This window comes from Neltuma alba, unplaced genomic scaffold, assembly GCF_004799145.2.
Source record: "Neltuma alba isolate B1F8T4 unplaced genomic scaffold, ASM479914v2 tig00011916_pilon, whole genome shotgun sequence".
Lineage (NCBI taxonomy): Eukaryota > Viridiplantae > Streptophyta > Magnoliopsida > Fabales > Fabaceae > Neltuma > Neltuma alba.
In genome coordinates, this window is record NW_021636509.1 from 971239 (window position 1) to 986826 (window position 15588).

Here is a 15588-nt window from a genome sequence, read left to right on the forward strand (position 1 = left end):
ATTTATTTGAATTTCATTAAATTTAAAAAATAAATTTTATTCTATTATTCCCAAATGTACACTAAATAGATTACTCTGTAATCCGTATTTCATTACATTGCATTTTATTATATTCTCTCAGATTCTTTGGATCAAACATTGGTGATTGCAATATTTAAATCAATTTTTTTTTATGATGCATTAAATTTATTAAATCATAAGGAATATAATGAAAGATAAATTACTATATATATGTGTATTAGTAATTATCGGGTATTTCTAGCCTAACTGACACTAAATTTTATTGAAGACTTTATTAAATATGAGATGTTGAACTCAAATTCTTGATAAAGAATATGAGAGGCACATGAATTATGAAAAAAAATATAGTAATTTTTTCTAACCAGGACAAAAAAATATAGTAATTGAATCTTGCAAAAGCAAGAATGGAAATTAAAGGCTTGTTTGGAAGCATACAGAAAAGTTTAGTCTTGAGTTGCGTAAATATGTTTATGATAAACAGCTTCAAATGAACACTAAAACAATTGGGATTAGCAGCATTGATGGTCCTATTAAATGCATTTTCCCTTTTCTTTTAATAAAAATGAAATTCTGAATAATTATAAATACCACCCATTATTTATGAGAATTTTGCCTTCACATTGTCAGGCATCTATCAAAATTTTAAGACAAACATAAATGATCAGTTAGGGTAAATTTTTATGTATTTCTATTTTAAGTGGTTGTGAATAATTAAATTTGACTTTTCCTTATTCGTATATGAAAACGCAAAGATGACTAATAATGTATAGTGACCCTTTTTTAGCTGTTCATCCTAAATATTCATGAACATAAATTTTTTTAAATTAAAAAAAATATTTTTTTAGAAAAAATAGTATTTTCAAGGATCTCATTTTACTTTTTTTTTGGTCCAATTCTCATTTTGCATGTATACTTGGAGAAAAACTGATTGAGATTGTTTCACATATGTTATGAGAAAGAGTTTTTATCAACACAGTAGTTTTCAATATAAATAATGAATTAGGAAAATTGAGAAAAAAATAACACATATTTTTTATAAATAATTAAATTAATTAATTTTTAAATATTTGTAAATTAATTATTTAAATTCTACATTTAGCATGAGAGGAAGTACTATTTGTTGTCCAAAATATCTCCCTGGTTAGTGACTCACCTAAAATGTGTAAAGGTACTTCCTTTCTAATCAAATTTAAATTCATGCCTTTTTTTTTATCAAAATATTATAAATAATTAATTAAGGCAGAAGGTGGCGGTTTGTCCATAATTTGGACACGAGGGGTATAATAGTCAGTTAATGCTAAAAGCCATTGCTCGCCATCACCGCAGCGATATGCTCCCAAAGTAAAGCCAATGTTATAAATGGGCAGAGTCGGTCCTCACAACCTTCAATGTTCTATTCCATTTAGATTCGCAGAGCTCGAAGATCTCGTTTGATGCGCGTCATTCCCATTCTTCACAGGGATCTTCTCTCAAATTTCTGAATCTGGGGCTTTGTTTGAGGTCAGTGAAATTCATACCTCTATCATAACACTCGTTTCCTTCCTGTTTCTAGGTGTATATTTTGATTTGATTCTGTGCTCATTTCTGTATTAATTTCAATGCTTTTGCATCTGCATGTGCTCTGACCTGAATTTCTAGTCGGAGCCAGGGCCTTTTTCTTATAAATTTTCATTCATTTGGTACACGGGTTTTCAGATCTGCTACAAAACTCCCATGATTCGTCCAAAGATGCCTTTCTCTGGTCAATTTAGCTCGTGGGTTTTAGCATTTTGCTTGATAATTCAATCTGCATATGGGTTCTATCTTCCGGGAAGCTATCCCCATAAGTATGTGGTTGGGGATGAGTTGTCGGTGAAAGTGAATTCACTGACCTCAATTGATACAGAAATGCCGTTTAGCTATTACAGCTTGCCCTTTTGCAAGCCTCCGGGCGGTGTTAAGGACAGTGCTGAGAATCTCGGCGAGCTCCTCATGGGAGATCGGATCGAGAACTCACCATACCGATTTAAGATGTATACAAACGAGTCGGAGATATTCTTGTGTCGGTTGGACTCATTGTCGGCAGATCAGTTCAAGATCCTTAAAGAGAGGATTGATGAGATGTATCAGGTTAATCTGATCCTTGATAATTTACCCGCCATTCGCTTTACACAAAAAGATGGATACTTCCTACGATGGACAGGGTACCCTGTAGGCGTCAAGATTCAAGATGCATATTACCTGTTTAACCATCTCAAGTTCAATGTACTTGTCCACAAGTACGAGGAACCTAATATGGCTCGTGTGATGGGAACTGGTGATGCAGTTGAAGTGATCCCAACGGATGGTAAAGGGGAATCAGAATGCCTGGATACATGGTGGTTGGTTTTGAGGTGATACCGTGCAGCATTATGCATAATTTTGATTCAGCTAAAAACTTGAAAACGTATGACAAATACCCATCACCTATTAAGTGTGATCCATCCACCGTAGGAATGCAGATCAAGGAAGGTCAGCCACTGGCTTTCACCTACGAGGTCACCTTTGAGGAGAGTGACATCAAATGGCCATCGAGATGGGATGCCTACTTGAGGATGGAGGGATCAAAAGTCCATTGGTTCTCTATCCTCAATTCTCTTATGGTGATCACTTTCCTTGCTGGGATTGTTCTTGTGATCTTCTTGAGGACTGTTCGCCGTGATCTAACCCATTATGAGGAGCTTGACAAGGAATCTCAAGCACAGATGACTGAAGAGTTGTCTGGTTGGAAGCTTGTTGTGGGGGATGTATTCCGTGCTCCATCTAACCCTTCATTACTATGTATAATGGTTGGAGATGGGGTTCAGATTCTTGGAATGGCCGTGGTGACAATCTTGTTTGCAGCTTTGGGATTCATGTCACCAGCTTCTAGAGGAACACTCATCACTGGCATGCTGTTTTCCTACATGATACTTGGTGTCGCAGCTGGATATGTGGCAGTTCGCCTTTGGAGAACAATTGGCTGTGGCGATCAGAAGGGCTGGTTTTCAGTGGCATGGAGGGCTGCTTGTTTCTTTCCTGGCATTGCGTTCTTGATCCTCACAACCTTGAACTTTCTGTTGTGGGGAAGTCACAGCACAGGAGCCATTCCTTTTTCACTCTTTGTCATACTGATTTTACTCTGGTTCTGCATTTCTGTTCCCCTCACTCTTATTGGAGGGTACTTTGGTGCCAGGGCCAATCACATTGAGTATCCTGTCCGAACCAATCAAATTCCTCGTGAAATTCCCGCACAGAAGTACCCTTCATGGCTGCTAGTCCTTGGTGCAGGAACCCTTCCATTTGGAACGCTGTTCATAGAGCTCTTCTTCATCATGTCCAGTATTTGGATGGGTCGAGTCTATTATGTCTTTGGGTTCCTCTTTGTTGTTTTGATTCTGCTTGTGGTGGTCTGTGCTGAGGTCTCTTTGGTTCTAACTTACATGCATCTGTGTGTGGAAGATTGGAGATGGTGGTGGAAATCATTCTTTGCTTCTGGTTCTGTGGCCATATACATCTTCCTGTACTCCATAAACTATCTGGTGTTTGATCTCAAGAATTTGAGCGGCCCTGTCTCTGCATCTCTGTACTTGGGATACTCTCTCTTCATGGTTGTGGCTATCATGTTGGCTACAGGCACTGTTGGGTTCCTCTCTTCCTTCTCTTTTGTGTATTACTTATTCTCTTCGGTCAAGTTGGATTGAGTTGCGGACTGAGATTGCCAAGAAGTCAGCTCTTGAGATAACAGATTTTAATTGGCGGAGACCCTGTGGGGATGTTCAAGTAAATGTTACTTTATTTCTTATGATCCGGGGAAAAAAGTATTGTCACTTTATTTTATTCAGCACATTTTGTTAGCGAACCTAGTATATCACACAACAATAATTTCATTGTTTTGCTTAATTCATTGTTAGTTATATATATAGCATTGTGAAGGATACAGTATCCTACTTTGTAGCAGATGTCACTGCGTAATCCAGTTTCATGACTACATTCAAAAATTACCATGTTGAACTTTTTTACTAACAACCTGCACAACCTGATAGCATATTGTTTTTTTTTTTTTTATATGAACAAGTGTAAATTTTGAAATCTCATTTGTAAATAAGATATTTAAGTTTTGAATCTACTTCACAGTTTGTCCTGAATGCATATTTGTAATTCATTTTTCAGAAGAATATTTTTGGAGCTAATTGTTATTATATTAATCTTTTGAAACTTCAATGTTGTTTTTCTTATGCTTTTTTTGGACAAATTTTCGTTTTCTACGTATATTTTTGGTAAAGAAGCTGGATTACGATCATGGACACTTTTAGTTTTTAACTTTTGAAATAATTTATTCCGCTGCGGCCTCTGTATTCATTTTAAGGTTGAGTCCTTTTTTTTTTTTAATGCGAGTTTAGGGTTCAGTCCTAAAATGAAAATTGTAATCGTTTTACCTATGTTAATGAAAATTGTCTTTTTATTAAAAAAAAAAGGGAAAAATTATTGTTTTGGTCCTTATAGTTTTTAGGGTTAATTAATTTGTAAGTCCTTATAGTTTTAACGAATTTTAAATCAGATCCCTATAGTTTTTTTTCTTTTTATCAGGTCCTTATACTTTTATCTTTTTTTAATTAGGTTCTTGTATTTATTTTTCTTTTAATTAAATCCTTATAATTTCACTAAATTTTTAATCAGGTCCATGTAGTTTTAATTTTTATTTATTAATTAAATATAAGCTTAATTAAATAGATTAATACTGAAATATAAAATATTAATAATTAAATTAAATTAATAATTATGTAATAAAAAAGTAATAGAATTAATTAATTCAGGAAAATTTTTTAGAACAATTAATTTTTTTGCTGAAAAAATTAAAATCATTATAATAATTCAATATCTTTAGAATATTATTGTTTATAAACTAATATTAAATAATATATACTCTTTTATGTTTATATAATAGTACTATTAGAATTTATAAAATAAAGAATAAAAATTCAAGAACTTAATTAAAAATAAGGTGAACTTATAAGGACTTGATAAAAAGAAAAATAAATACAAGGACCTAATTAAAAAAAAGTGAAAGCATAAGGACCTGATAAAAAGAAAAAAAATTATAAGGATCTGATTCAAAATTAGTTGAAACTATAAGGAGCTGCGGATTAATTATCCCTAGTTTTTAATATACTTGTAATTCAATCCCAATATTTTGATTCAATATAACTTAATTTTTATAATTTTGATCAAGTTGTAATCCACTCTCTGAAATTTGAGTAGCTGTAAACTTGGTTTTTATAGTTTTACCTATTTTTTAATTTAGTCCTTTTATTTTTTAAAAAAGAAATTATATTGGGAGAATTACAATCAAGTCGCAAAGAAGAAAATAATTATTAAAAAATCCCAATAACAACCTAAACAGTTTATAATAACAAGTTTTAGAGTAAACTAAGTCTTTTTTTGTAATTTTTTTCTTTTATGGGATTTCATTGTCCTAATTATATATCTAATAGAAAGAAGAATTAAATTATAAAATGGTCAAAAATATGGGGGCCGAGTTGTAGCTAGGTACATTTTAGTGACTGAGTTATAACCAAGTCAAAATTATAGGGATTGAATTGTATCGAGTCAAAATATAAAGAGTGAGTTACAAATGAATACAAATTATAAGGAGTAAAAGATTAATTTTTTCAAAAAAGAAAAAAGGTTTAGTCCTAAATTTGTTTTGGGCCGTGTTTGTTTGTCTGTGTTTTCTGTTCTTGAACATTGGCCAACCTCCAATTGGGCAATTTTTTTCAACATCATGATACTACCCCGATTTTTGTCCTGAGAAAAGTCCATATTTGAATGAATTTACTTTTATTTCTTCGGTTTTTAGAACCTGCTTTTCTGACCCCTCAAATCATGGCCCAATGTCTCGGCAATTCCCATGAGAAAAATAAGTGAATTTGTAAGTATCGGGGTTGTTTCCGTTTTAGATCAAAATAGTAATATCTACTGGACCAATCTAAAGAATCTAACAAAAAAAACTAATTTCTCATAATATGAGAAACAAGGTTTCAATTCCTGCTAGAATAAGAAGTGTTTATATTTAGTACCTGACAGTATATTAAATAGGATTGTTTTTAATAAAAAAATACTTATACTTAAAAAAATCTATTACACCTAATCTATTTTAATCAATTGAGTTCATTTTGGATAATTTTTAAGTGTTTCTAATTTTTGTTTTTTCCCCTCTATAATTTGTTTAAGGGCCCGTTTGACACGCCTAAGAGAACAAGATCTGGTAATTTTAATACGATGTAACACCTATATCTTGTATCAGAAATTTTTTATCATAATAGTATCCAATGTTTAATGTAACATTAAACAGAAGTTGATTCATTTGATAAAATTGCTCCTTACATAAAAAGTTAATAATTGGTCTAAATTCGTTATATTAAATTCTCAAAGAAATAATATTTCTCCCATGTTATGATAATTAATTTTTTTTAACAGTTAACATTATTGTTGATCTTTACATTTTGATTAAATTTTGGTTTTGACCCCTGCAATTTCAAGTTGCATTTTTGTCTTGTAGTTTCATCAAAAATTAGTCTGAGTTAACATCATTAAGTAGAGAAATTAAAATCAAACTAGTCAAAAGCAAAGACCATTTTGATTTCCATCTTGGTTTTGATCCCGATACTCAATGGTGTTAACTAAAAGTTAATATCGTTAAATAAAAATCAAGTCTTTATAAAATTATAGGAACCAAAAATTATGATTAATATGTTATTTAAAAAAATTTAAATATTGAAAACGCCAAACTTAGTTAATTTTTTCCTTCTTATAATATTTTTACAAACATGAATTTAATGGGTTTTTCATAGTTTTTTTTTTTTGGAAAAAAAGAAAACAAAGTTGAGACCCACTTCCAACTCTCTACAACAACCCTTCTTTTCTCTCCATTGCACAATGGGGAAGCAACTTCATTTTGACTTATATTGTTAAGTAGTCTTTGACTTTTTGCTTAAAAATTAATTAGGCCAGAAGCTACTCTAAAATTATATTAAGAAAAAAACATGACATGTTTTGAATTTTGCAATTGGTCAGAGCTGAATAGACCTCTTATTGAGAAGATACCAGGTTATAAAGATGAGTGGATAAAGGTGAATGTGTGATAGATTACGTGACCCTGATGGGGAAATGAAACTTACAAAAGCTTAGCTATTAGTTTCCTTACCATGTCATGAATTGAATCACTTGTGCACACCCACCCGTGAAGTGAGAGGAGAGGATAAATATTTTTTGTGGCCATCCACTAATGGTCGCTTCACTATTGAATCTGCCTACAATTTTCTTCTTGCAGGTAATCAAAGACAGGAGGACAATATTTAGAAGCTTCTTTGGAGATGGCAAGTACCAGAGAAGGTTCTCTCTTTTATGTGGCTATTCACACATGGTAGAGCTCTATGACAACCTTGAGGTGCAGATTAGGGCTTGAAGGTAGGTTGTGCATACACAAAAAAGATTCAATAGGTCGGAGCTCTTTGGCTATATATGTTGGGATATCTGGACTTCTCGATGTGACAAGCTTTTTGATTCTAAAACAATTGGTGATGTGATCGATGCACATGACAACTTATTCCATGCTTCTTGGGACAGAGCCTTAATGACCAACTGTAACTTCCATTCTAACACTCATTGTGGAAAAGACTACACCAACCAACTCCAAGATGACTTCATCAAATTGGAGGCAGATGGATCAATCTTTCAAGATAGTAGAAGTGGTTGTGGTGGTGCGGCTTGGAACAATCATGGCCAATGGATGGAGGGATTTAGCTGTAAGATTATGTTCGTACTGGCAACTATTGTAGAGCTTCTTGGCATGATTTATAGATTGCGACTTTGTTGGAGCAAAGGCTACAAGAAGATAGTGATACACACTGACTGGACGTAGAGGCCATGTCTCATAAGGATTGGACTGTTGTCCCGGTACATACCGCTAGGGAATATATCCCTATTGCTAATCATTTAGCCAAACTCTATCATTTCATGGAGAGCAACCTTTGTATCCTAGATTAACCACTTTCCATCAGTAAGGTGAGGTTCAGAAAGGAAACTAGGACCTGTAGACTTTGTTGTAATGTTTTTGACTTCCAGTATTGATGAAAAAAAATCACTATACGTTTTGGGATAAAAACACTAATCCAAACTATGCCTTTAGATGGGTACAAATAAGATACAAACAATCAATTTGCATAATTAAATTTGACTCTTATTTGTATATGAAAACATAAGAATGAATAAGAATGACTGTAGTGACTCCTTTCTAGGCGATCCGAATTAAATTATTCATGCACATGAATATAAATGACTCAAACATTAAGAATATTCTTTGCCTGAAAAATAGTATTTTATTTTAATTAATACATTTACACTTCACTTTATTTTAGTAAAAGATTGATATAGAACATATCATTTTACATATCTTATTCATCTTCTCATACGCGTAACACGATTTTATTATTTCATTCGTATTTGTGTCTCTTTTCCTATTTATTTTTTATGATGATAATAATTAAAAAATCAATGTAAGAAAAATTACAAAATCGTAAAATAAAGATGTTTCTGATATAAGTTCATTTACCAAATTCTTCGATTTTTTATGGCAAAAATTTAAAATTGGTCAAGATTAAAGAAAAATTGGGATAAATTCCTCATTATAAGTTTAATTGACAAATGGTTCATAGAATGATAGAATAATTGATTGTACAAAAGAAAATTAGTTGTACAGAAAAAAAATGATTTACACAAAACATTATTTAAATATAAGATATTAGTTTGCACAGAGAGAAGATGACTTACACATAAGAAATTTCATTTACACCAAAAAAAAAAATTGAGTTGCACGTCACAGAAAAGAAGATTATTGCCCATAAAAGAAAATAAATTGCACAAAAAAAAAAATTAAGTTGTCCAAAGTTTTTAGATCTCATTTACCAATTAAATTTTTAATAAGTAATTTATCCTAATTTGTCCCAAGTTGAAAGCCGTTGAAAATTATCACATTAATTAATTGAGAATCATTAAAATTGTTTTGAGCACCCCACGAAGAGTGTGAAATAACTTATGGTTTATGAACAAAGAGGGCGGCGAACCGACTGGCGGTGCCGGCATGTCCATAACTAGAAAGTGAAGGGTATAATAGTCAATTCACGTACAATGCCATTTGCATTTGCACGCCATCAGCTCGGAACTCGAATATCACATTTGATGCGCGTTATTCCCATTCTTCGCATAGATTTTCTCTGAAATTTCTGGCTTTCAGGCTTTGTTTGAGGTGAGTGAAATTCTTAATATCTCAAAACACTCTTGTTTGTTTCATGTTTCAGCTATATATTTTGATTCCGTCTTCATTATTAGTTTCAATGCTTTGCATCTTCATTTACTCTGGCCTGAGAATCTAGTTGGAGCCCGTGCCTTTTGTTTTCTTTGATTTGTTTTAAAAGAATTTGTTCATTCATTTGGCATCTGGGAATTTCAGATCTGTCACAAAGCTCCCATGATTCGTCCAAAGATGGTTTTCTCTTGTCAACTTAGCTTGTGGGCCTTCGCATTTTGCTTGATAATTCAATCCGCATATGGGTTCTATCTTCCGGGAAGTTATCCCCACAAGTACGTGGTTGGGGATGAGTTGTCGGTGAAAGTGAATTCTCTGACCTCAATTGATACAGAAATGCCCTTTAGCTATTACAGCCTACCCTTTTGCAAACCTCCGGGCGGTGTTAAGGACAGTGCTGAGAATCTCGGCGAGCTACTCATGGGCGACCGGATCGAGAACTCACCATACCGATTTAAGATGTACACAAATGAGTCGGAAATATTCTTGTGTCGGTTCGACAAATTGTCCGCAGATCAGTTCAAGATCCTTAAAGAGAGGATTGATGAGATGTATCAGGTTAATCTGATCCTTGATAATTTACCCGCCATTCGCTTTACACAAAAAGATGGATACCTTCTACGATGGACTGGGTACCCTGTTGGTGTCAAGATTCAAGATGCATATTATCTGTTTAACCATCTCAAGTTCAATGTTCTTGTCCACAAGTACGAGGAATCCAATGTGGCTCGGGTGATGGGAACTGGTGATGCAGTTGAAGTGATCCCAACGGATGGTAAAGGGGAATCAGAAATGCCTGGATACATGGTTGTTGGGTTTGAGGTGATACCGTGCAGTGTTATGCATAATTTTGATTCAGCTAGAAACTTGAAAATGTATGAGAAATACCCATCACCTATTAAATGTGATCCATCCACCGTAGGAATGCAGATCAAAGAAGGTCAGCCGCTGGCTTTCACCTATGAGGTCACCTTTGAGGAGAGTGACATCAAATGGCCATCCAGATGGGATGCCTACTTGAAGATGGAGGGATCAAAAGTCCATTGGTTCTCTATCCTCAATTCTCTTATGGTGATCACTTTCCTTGCTGGCATAGTACTTGTGATCTTCTTGAGGACTGTTCGTCGTGATCTAACCCGTTATGAGGAGCTTGACAAGGAGGCTCAAGCAGAGATGACTGAAGAGTTATCTGGTTGGAAGCTTGTTGTGGGGGATGTATTCCGTGCTCCATCTAACCCTTCATTACTATGTATAATGGTTGGAGATGGGGTTCAGATTCTTGGGATGGCTGTGGTGACAATTATGTTTGCAGCTCTCGGTTTCATGTCACCAGCCTCTCGTGGAACACTCATCACTGGTATGCTGTTTTTCTACATGATACTTGGTGTCGCAGCTGGATATGTGGCAGTTCGCCTTTGGAGAACAATTGGCTGTGGCAATCAGAAGGGCTGGTTTTCAGTGGCATGGAGGGCGGCTTGTTTCTTCCCTGGTATTGCGTTCTTGATCCTCACAACCTTGAACTTTCTGTTGTGGGGAAGTCACAGCACAGGAGCCATCCCGTTTTCACTCTTTGTCATACTGATTTTACTCTGGTTCTGCATTTCTGTTCCCCTCACTCTTGTTGGAGGGTACTTTGGTGCCAGGGCCAATCACATTGAGTATCCTGTCCGAACCAATCAAATTCCTCGTGAAATTCCCGCACAGAAGTACCCTTCATGGCTGCTAGTCCTTGGTGCAGGAACCCTTCCATTTGGAACGCTGTTCATAGAGCTCTTCTTCATCATGTCCAGTATTTGGATGGGTCGAGTCTATTATGTCTTTGGGTTCCTCTTTGTTGTTTTGATTCTGCTTGTGGTGGTCTGTGCTGAGGTCTCTTTGGTTCTAACTTACATGCATCTGTGTGTGGAAGATTGGAGATGGTGGTGGAAATCATTCTTTGCTTCTGGTTCTGTGGCCATATACATCTTCCTGTACTCCATAAACTATCTGGTGTTTGATCTCAAGAATTTGAGCGGCCCTGTCTCTGCATCTCTGTACTTGGGATACTCTCTCTTCATGGTTGTGGCTATCATGTTGGCTACAGGCACTGTCGGGTTCCTCTCTTCCTTCTCTTTTGTGTATTACTTATTCTCTTCGGTCAAGTTGGATTGAATTGCAGGCTGAGATCGCCCAGAAATTAGCTCTCGAGCCAACAGATTTTAGTAGGAGGAATCCCTTTGGGAATGTTCAAGTAAATGTCACTTTATTTGTTCTGATCAGGGGAAAAAGTAGTTACCTTATTTCATTTTCTTTACATTTTGCTAGTGAACGTAGCATATTACACAACAATAATTTCATTGTTTTGCTAAATTCATTGTTAGATATCTATATGTATGTAGCCTTCCCTGATACGCATGGTACTGTGTTTAAGTTCCCTTGTATTCGGGATACGTTTTTCTACTTTGTAATCCTTTTTTGCGCGACCATGCATTCAAATATTACAATGTTTATCATCCGCAGGGTTAAGAAATTTGTAAGTTTTAGTTTGATTTGGTTGGAATTAAATAGTAGAACCAAATAGTCCTAATCAATTGTGCAGAATGCAATTTTATACCTTGTGTTTTGAGTAGTAAGTTCAGTTTGGTTAATGTTTAAGATATTTAATTTTTTTTCTTTATTTTTTCTCTATAAGTTAAGGGTCAATTTGGTGCATTGGAAAGGATAGAGTCTGATAAATTATTAATTCTATATGTCCTTGATTTTCTCAAGTGAGTTTCTCTTAACTATGCTTACATTATAGTTTTAAATCCTACTCTTTTGGTCCTAAATATAAGACCTATTTTATAGTATAATTTATACTATAAACTGGGTCTTATATTTAGAACCAAAGGGAGTATTACAATTTAAAAATACATCGTGATTTGTAATGTTAAAAGTTACAACGAATTTTTAAAAGTTAAAATAAGTTGGATCCCATCCTCAGTTTAAACAGTCATTGAATCAATTGAACATATAGTTGTTTTCAATGCGGTTAACCTCCATGAACTCCATAGAGTAAGAAGATACTCTGATCTTCTTAACATTAGAATAACAAAACGCATCCTAATCTTTTTGCAACATTGATCCCAACATAGATTCAAACATTTCCTAATACTTATAATCTCAACGGCAGTGTTAGGTGAACAGCCTAATTTTGTTCATGAAATCACATCTTCAATCACCATTTAGAATGTCTATATCTTCAAAAAAAAAAAAAAGGCTATATCTTTATGAAATCACAATACTTTTTGAGTTTCATAAAATCCAACACTAAGGCAAAGAGAAGAAATTAGTATATAACGATGGCTTAGTTAATTTCATCCTGTCTTTGGTCTCTAATTATAAGAAAAGTAGACTTGGGAGATTGCAACATGGAGTCTGCATAGTTACTTGTCCATGATATTTGAATGCTTCTTCTTGTTATCATATTATCATATTTATTATTTATTGGGTTATCCCTGGTCTATTCTTAGTGGATTTGGAGTCAAGCCCATTTAAACAAAAAGATGAGACTTGAGACGCTTTTTATTTATTGTCAAAATAAAGGGAAAAAATTAATTTATTGAATTAAACTATTTAGTAACTATCACAAGTATCCCAATACATATTAGATCTAGTAAAAAGAGTTAATTTCTTACAATGTGACGACCTACTAACCTAAGGTTCGAATTCTCATGAGGAGAAGTACCCACATTTAGTATCCGATAATTACTCTTATAGCATTGCCTCTAATAAGAAAATAACTGTGTTTAAATGTGGGTGGATAGCCAAATCCTTCAATATCTATAGGCATTTCTTTTCTGACCAAATTGTATGCAATAGGCAGCAAGCAATAGTAATACGATTTGAATTGTAAGCAGATGGTTATGATTTGACCTTATCAAAATTATCCCATTCATTGAGGGAAGGGACTCTCCTGCTCTCCATTATATTTAGGAAAAATCACAAAAAAAAGACCGTTGAAATTAAAAAGGTTGTAAATAAAGACCTATTACAATATTAGTATGGATTTTGACAACAATAGTATGGGTTTTGACAATAATTTTTATAAACGGGTACCTTTGTGCAAATTTTCAATTTTTAGGATTTTTTTTTGTGATTTTTCCTTCTGTTTAACCAAACGAGCCTCCTCAAACTAAACATAATTTAGTATATTCAAAATCTACTGCGTAAAACCATTTCATCAAATAAAAACATAATTTAGTAATGTTTTTTTATTGTAATAAAACACATTTTTCCCATGAAGGGCAAATTTTATTAGATGTAAAATGTTAACACAAAGAAACCCAAGAAGGTTACGAGACTAGCCGCGTGGGCCAGGATGACAAACATGGAGCAACTACAAAAGACACAAAATAAACGAACAACATATATCTAATCATTCCTTATAATGTAGTGATCAAAATTTAAATTTATGTTAAACGAGATATTTATATTTAGCACTTAACAGTACTTTAAATATAATTGTTTTTATAGGAGAATACTTATTGTTATTTAAAAAAATATGGTCCAATCTAAAATTCATATAGGATTTACAATCTTACTTAACAATAGATACAAGATAAAAGATATGAAAACAAACAAAAACACAACAATAAGTAGCATAGGCAATTTTTTCTAACGTGACCTGTTACTTATAAGGCTTCAGTTTTATCTACTTCATGCACTGAGTAATGATTTGTGAACCAATGTTCGAAAAACAGAACTCTCAACTTTAAAACTAGTATCAAAGAAAAGCAAAGCAACAGAACTTAACTAAAAGTTTGTAGATTATTTCTTACTTAGATGCTGGTCAGAGAGAGCCATTCCATTTACATTGAAAGTCCTCTGATGCATCGGCTTCCTTGCCCTTGAGGAGCAGAAACATTCAGGGGTTTTCAATGTACAATGTAGATGTAGAAAGCATAATAATTTCAAAAATCCTTCACATAGGAAAGACAAGTAACTGAATTCATACAAGTAAAATAACATTGCAGGCACTAACGTAGTCCAGAGGAAGATGAATAAATAGAGTTATAGTCACTGCAAAACAGAGTTCTCAGTGTAATACACAAGTTCCTAGTTGAATCAAAATCTCACAATGACCCGAATTGGATAAGACACTCACAAAAATTATAAGAGTTATCCCCCTCTTTCTAACACCAACACTATTGCCAAAAAAATAAAAAAACTCGTCCTCCATCCTCAGATAGTTCGAAGCTCGTCCTCCATCCTCAGATACTTCAAAGCTCGTCCTCCGTCGCTCCATCCTCAGATACTTCAAAGCTCGTCCTCCGTCCTCAGATACTCACCAATATCCGCCTGGTGAAGCACCACAATACCATTAGGGTCCAATTTCCTGCAATCCTGAGTGGACTTAGCAGCCACGCCAAAACCCAGGGGCACATCGGACATGGAAAACACCACAACCCCATCACCAGGCGAAATGCTCTCTGTAATCCTTCCCAAGGCACTCTTCAAAACATGATTCCCGTACAAGAAAGACATCTCAGACTGGGGTTTCAGCCAGACCTTGTGCCTAGCATTAGCAGCCAACAAGTTCAGAGCCTGAACTGTGAGATGAAAATTACCTCCGTGAGTATATTTGCCGATGCAAGTGCCGAGAGAAACGAGGTTGGGTCGGGCTATGTTGGTGGCGCGCTTGACGACGGATTCGCTGGCGTAGTAGACTTTGTTCTTGTTGAGGCGGAAGCAATAGCGGCCAGCGTTGGAATCGGGACCTTCATGGGAGGGATTTTCAACGATGCTCCTGAGGTTGTTTCCGACGAATTTGAAGAGCTTTTCGAACACTGCAGTTGTCTCAGCCTCGTCCAACGGTCTCATCTCCGCCTACGAAAACGCTCCTCTTCTGCCGAACTGTTTAGCTCTTCAGAGTTCAAGCCCAAACCCTAAAAAACGCACGAAGGAGGTAGGAGGAAATCTCTCCCACGGTCGGCGGTCGGCTGGAAAGTGACGCAGTATATAGATGTATATATGGGACGCGGCTCCTCTCCTTTTCCCTTACCATCCGCTGCCCTCCTCTACCCTCAAAGCCGCGGCGTTTTGAGTGAAAAACGAGAGAATGAGTGCTTTTCTATTAAAAAAAAATCAGTACTCTAAAATATATTTTTAGTATTATCAAGTATCCTAAATAAATTCTTAATACACTTACCACTCTAAAATATTTTTCTAATAGTATTTAATAT

General features: G+C 34.7%; 2 protein-coding genes and 1 pseudogene across 2 annotated transcripts; 2 read left to right on the forward strand and 1 right to left on the reverse strand.

Moving 5' to 3' along the window:
- Positions 1 to 1410: 1410 nt before the first annotated feature.
- Positions 1411 to 3811, forward strand: LOC114719446 (transmembrane 9 superfamily member 11-like; annotated as a pseudogene).
- A 5432-nt stretch (positions 3812 to 9243) lies between these two features.
- On the forward strand, positions 9244 to 11734 carry LOC114719386 (transmembrane 9 superfamily member 11). The gene is made up of 2 exons (XM_028904858.1): positions 9244 to 9325; positions 9530 to 11734. Exon 2 carries the CDS (start codon positions 9548 to 9550, stop codon positions 11534 to 11536), a length of 1989 nt encoding a protein of 662 aa, XP_028760691.1. The 5' UTR covers positions 9244 to 9325; positions 9530 to 9547; the 3' UTR covers positions 11537 to 11734.
- A 2619-nt stretch (positions 11735 to 14353) lies between these two features.
- Positions 14354 to 15365, reverse strand: LOC114719442 (60S ribosome subunit biogenesis protein NIP7 homolog). The gene has a single exon (XM_028904947.1). The coding sequence runs from the start codon at positions 15224 to 15226 to the stop codon at positions 14663 to 14665; it is 564 nt and encodes a 187-aa protein (XP_028760780.1). The 5' UTR covers positions 15227 to 15365; the 3' UTR covers positions 14354 to 14662.
- Positions 15366 to 15588: the final 223 nt, after the last annotated feature.

Bases quoted from the DNA above. Each gene is read 5' to 3' on its own strand.
- LOC114719386 (XM_028904858.1), top strand. From the start codon at position 9,548: ATGATTCGTCCAAAGATGGTTTTCTCTTGTCAACTTAGCTTGTGGGCC.
- LOC114719442 (XM_028904947.1), bottom strand. From the start codon at position 15,226: ATGAGACCGTTGGACGAGGCTGAGACAACTGCAGTGTTCGAAAAGCTC.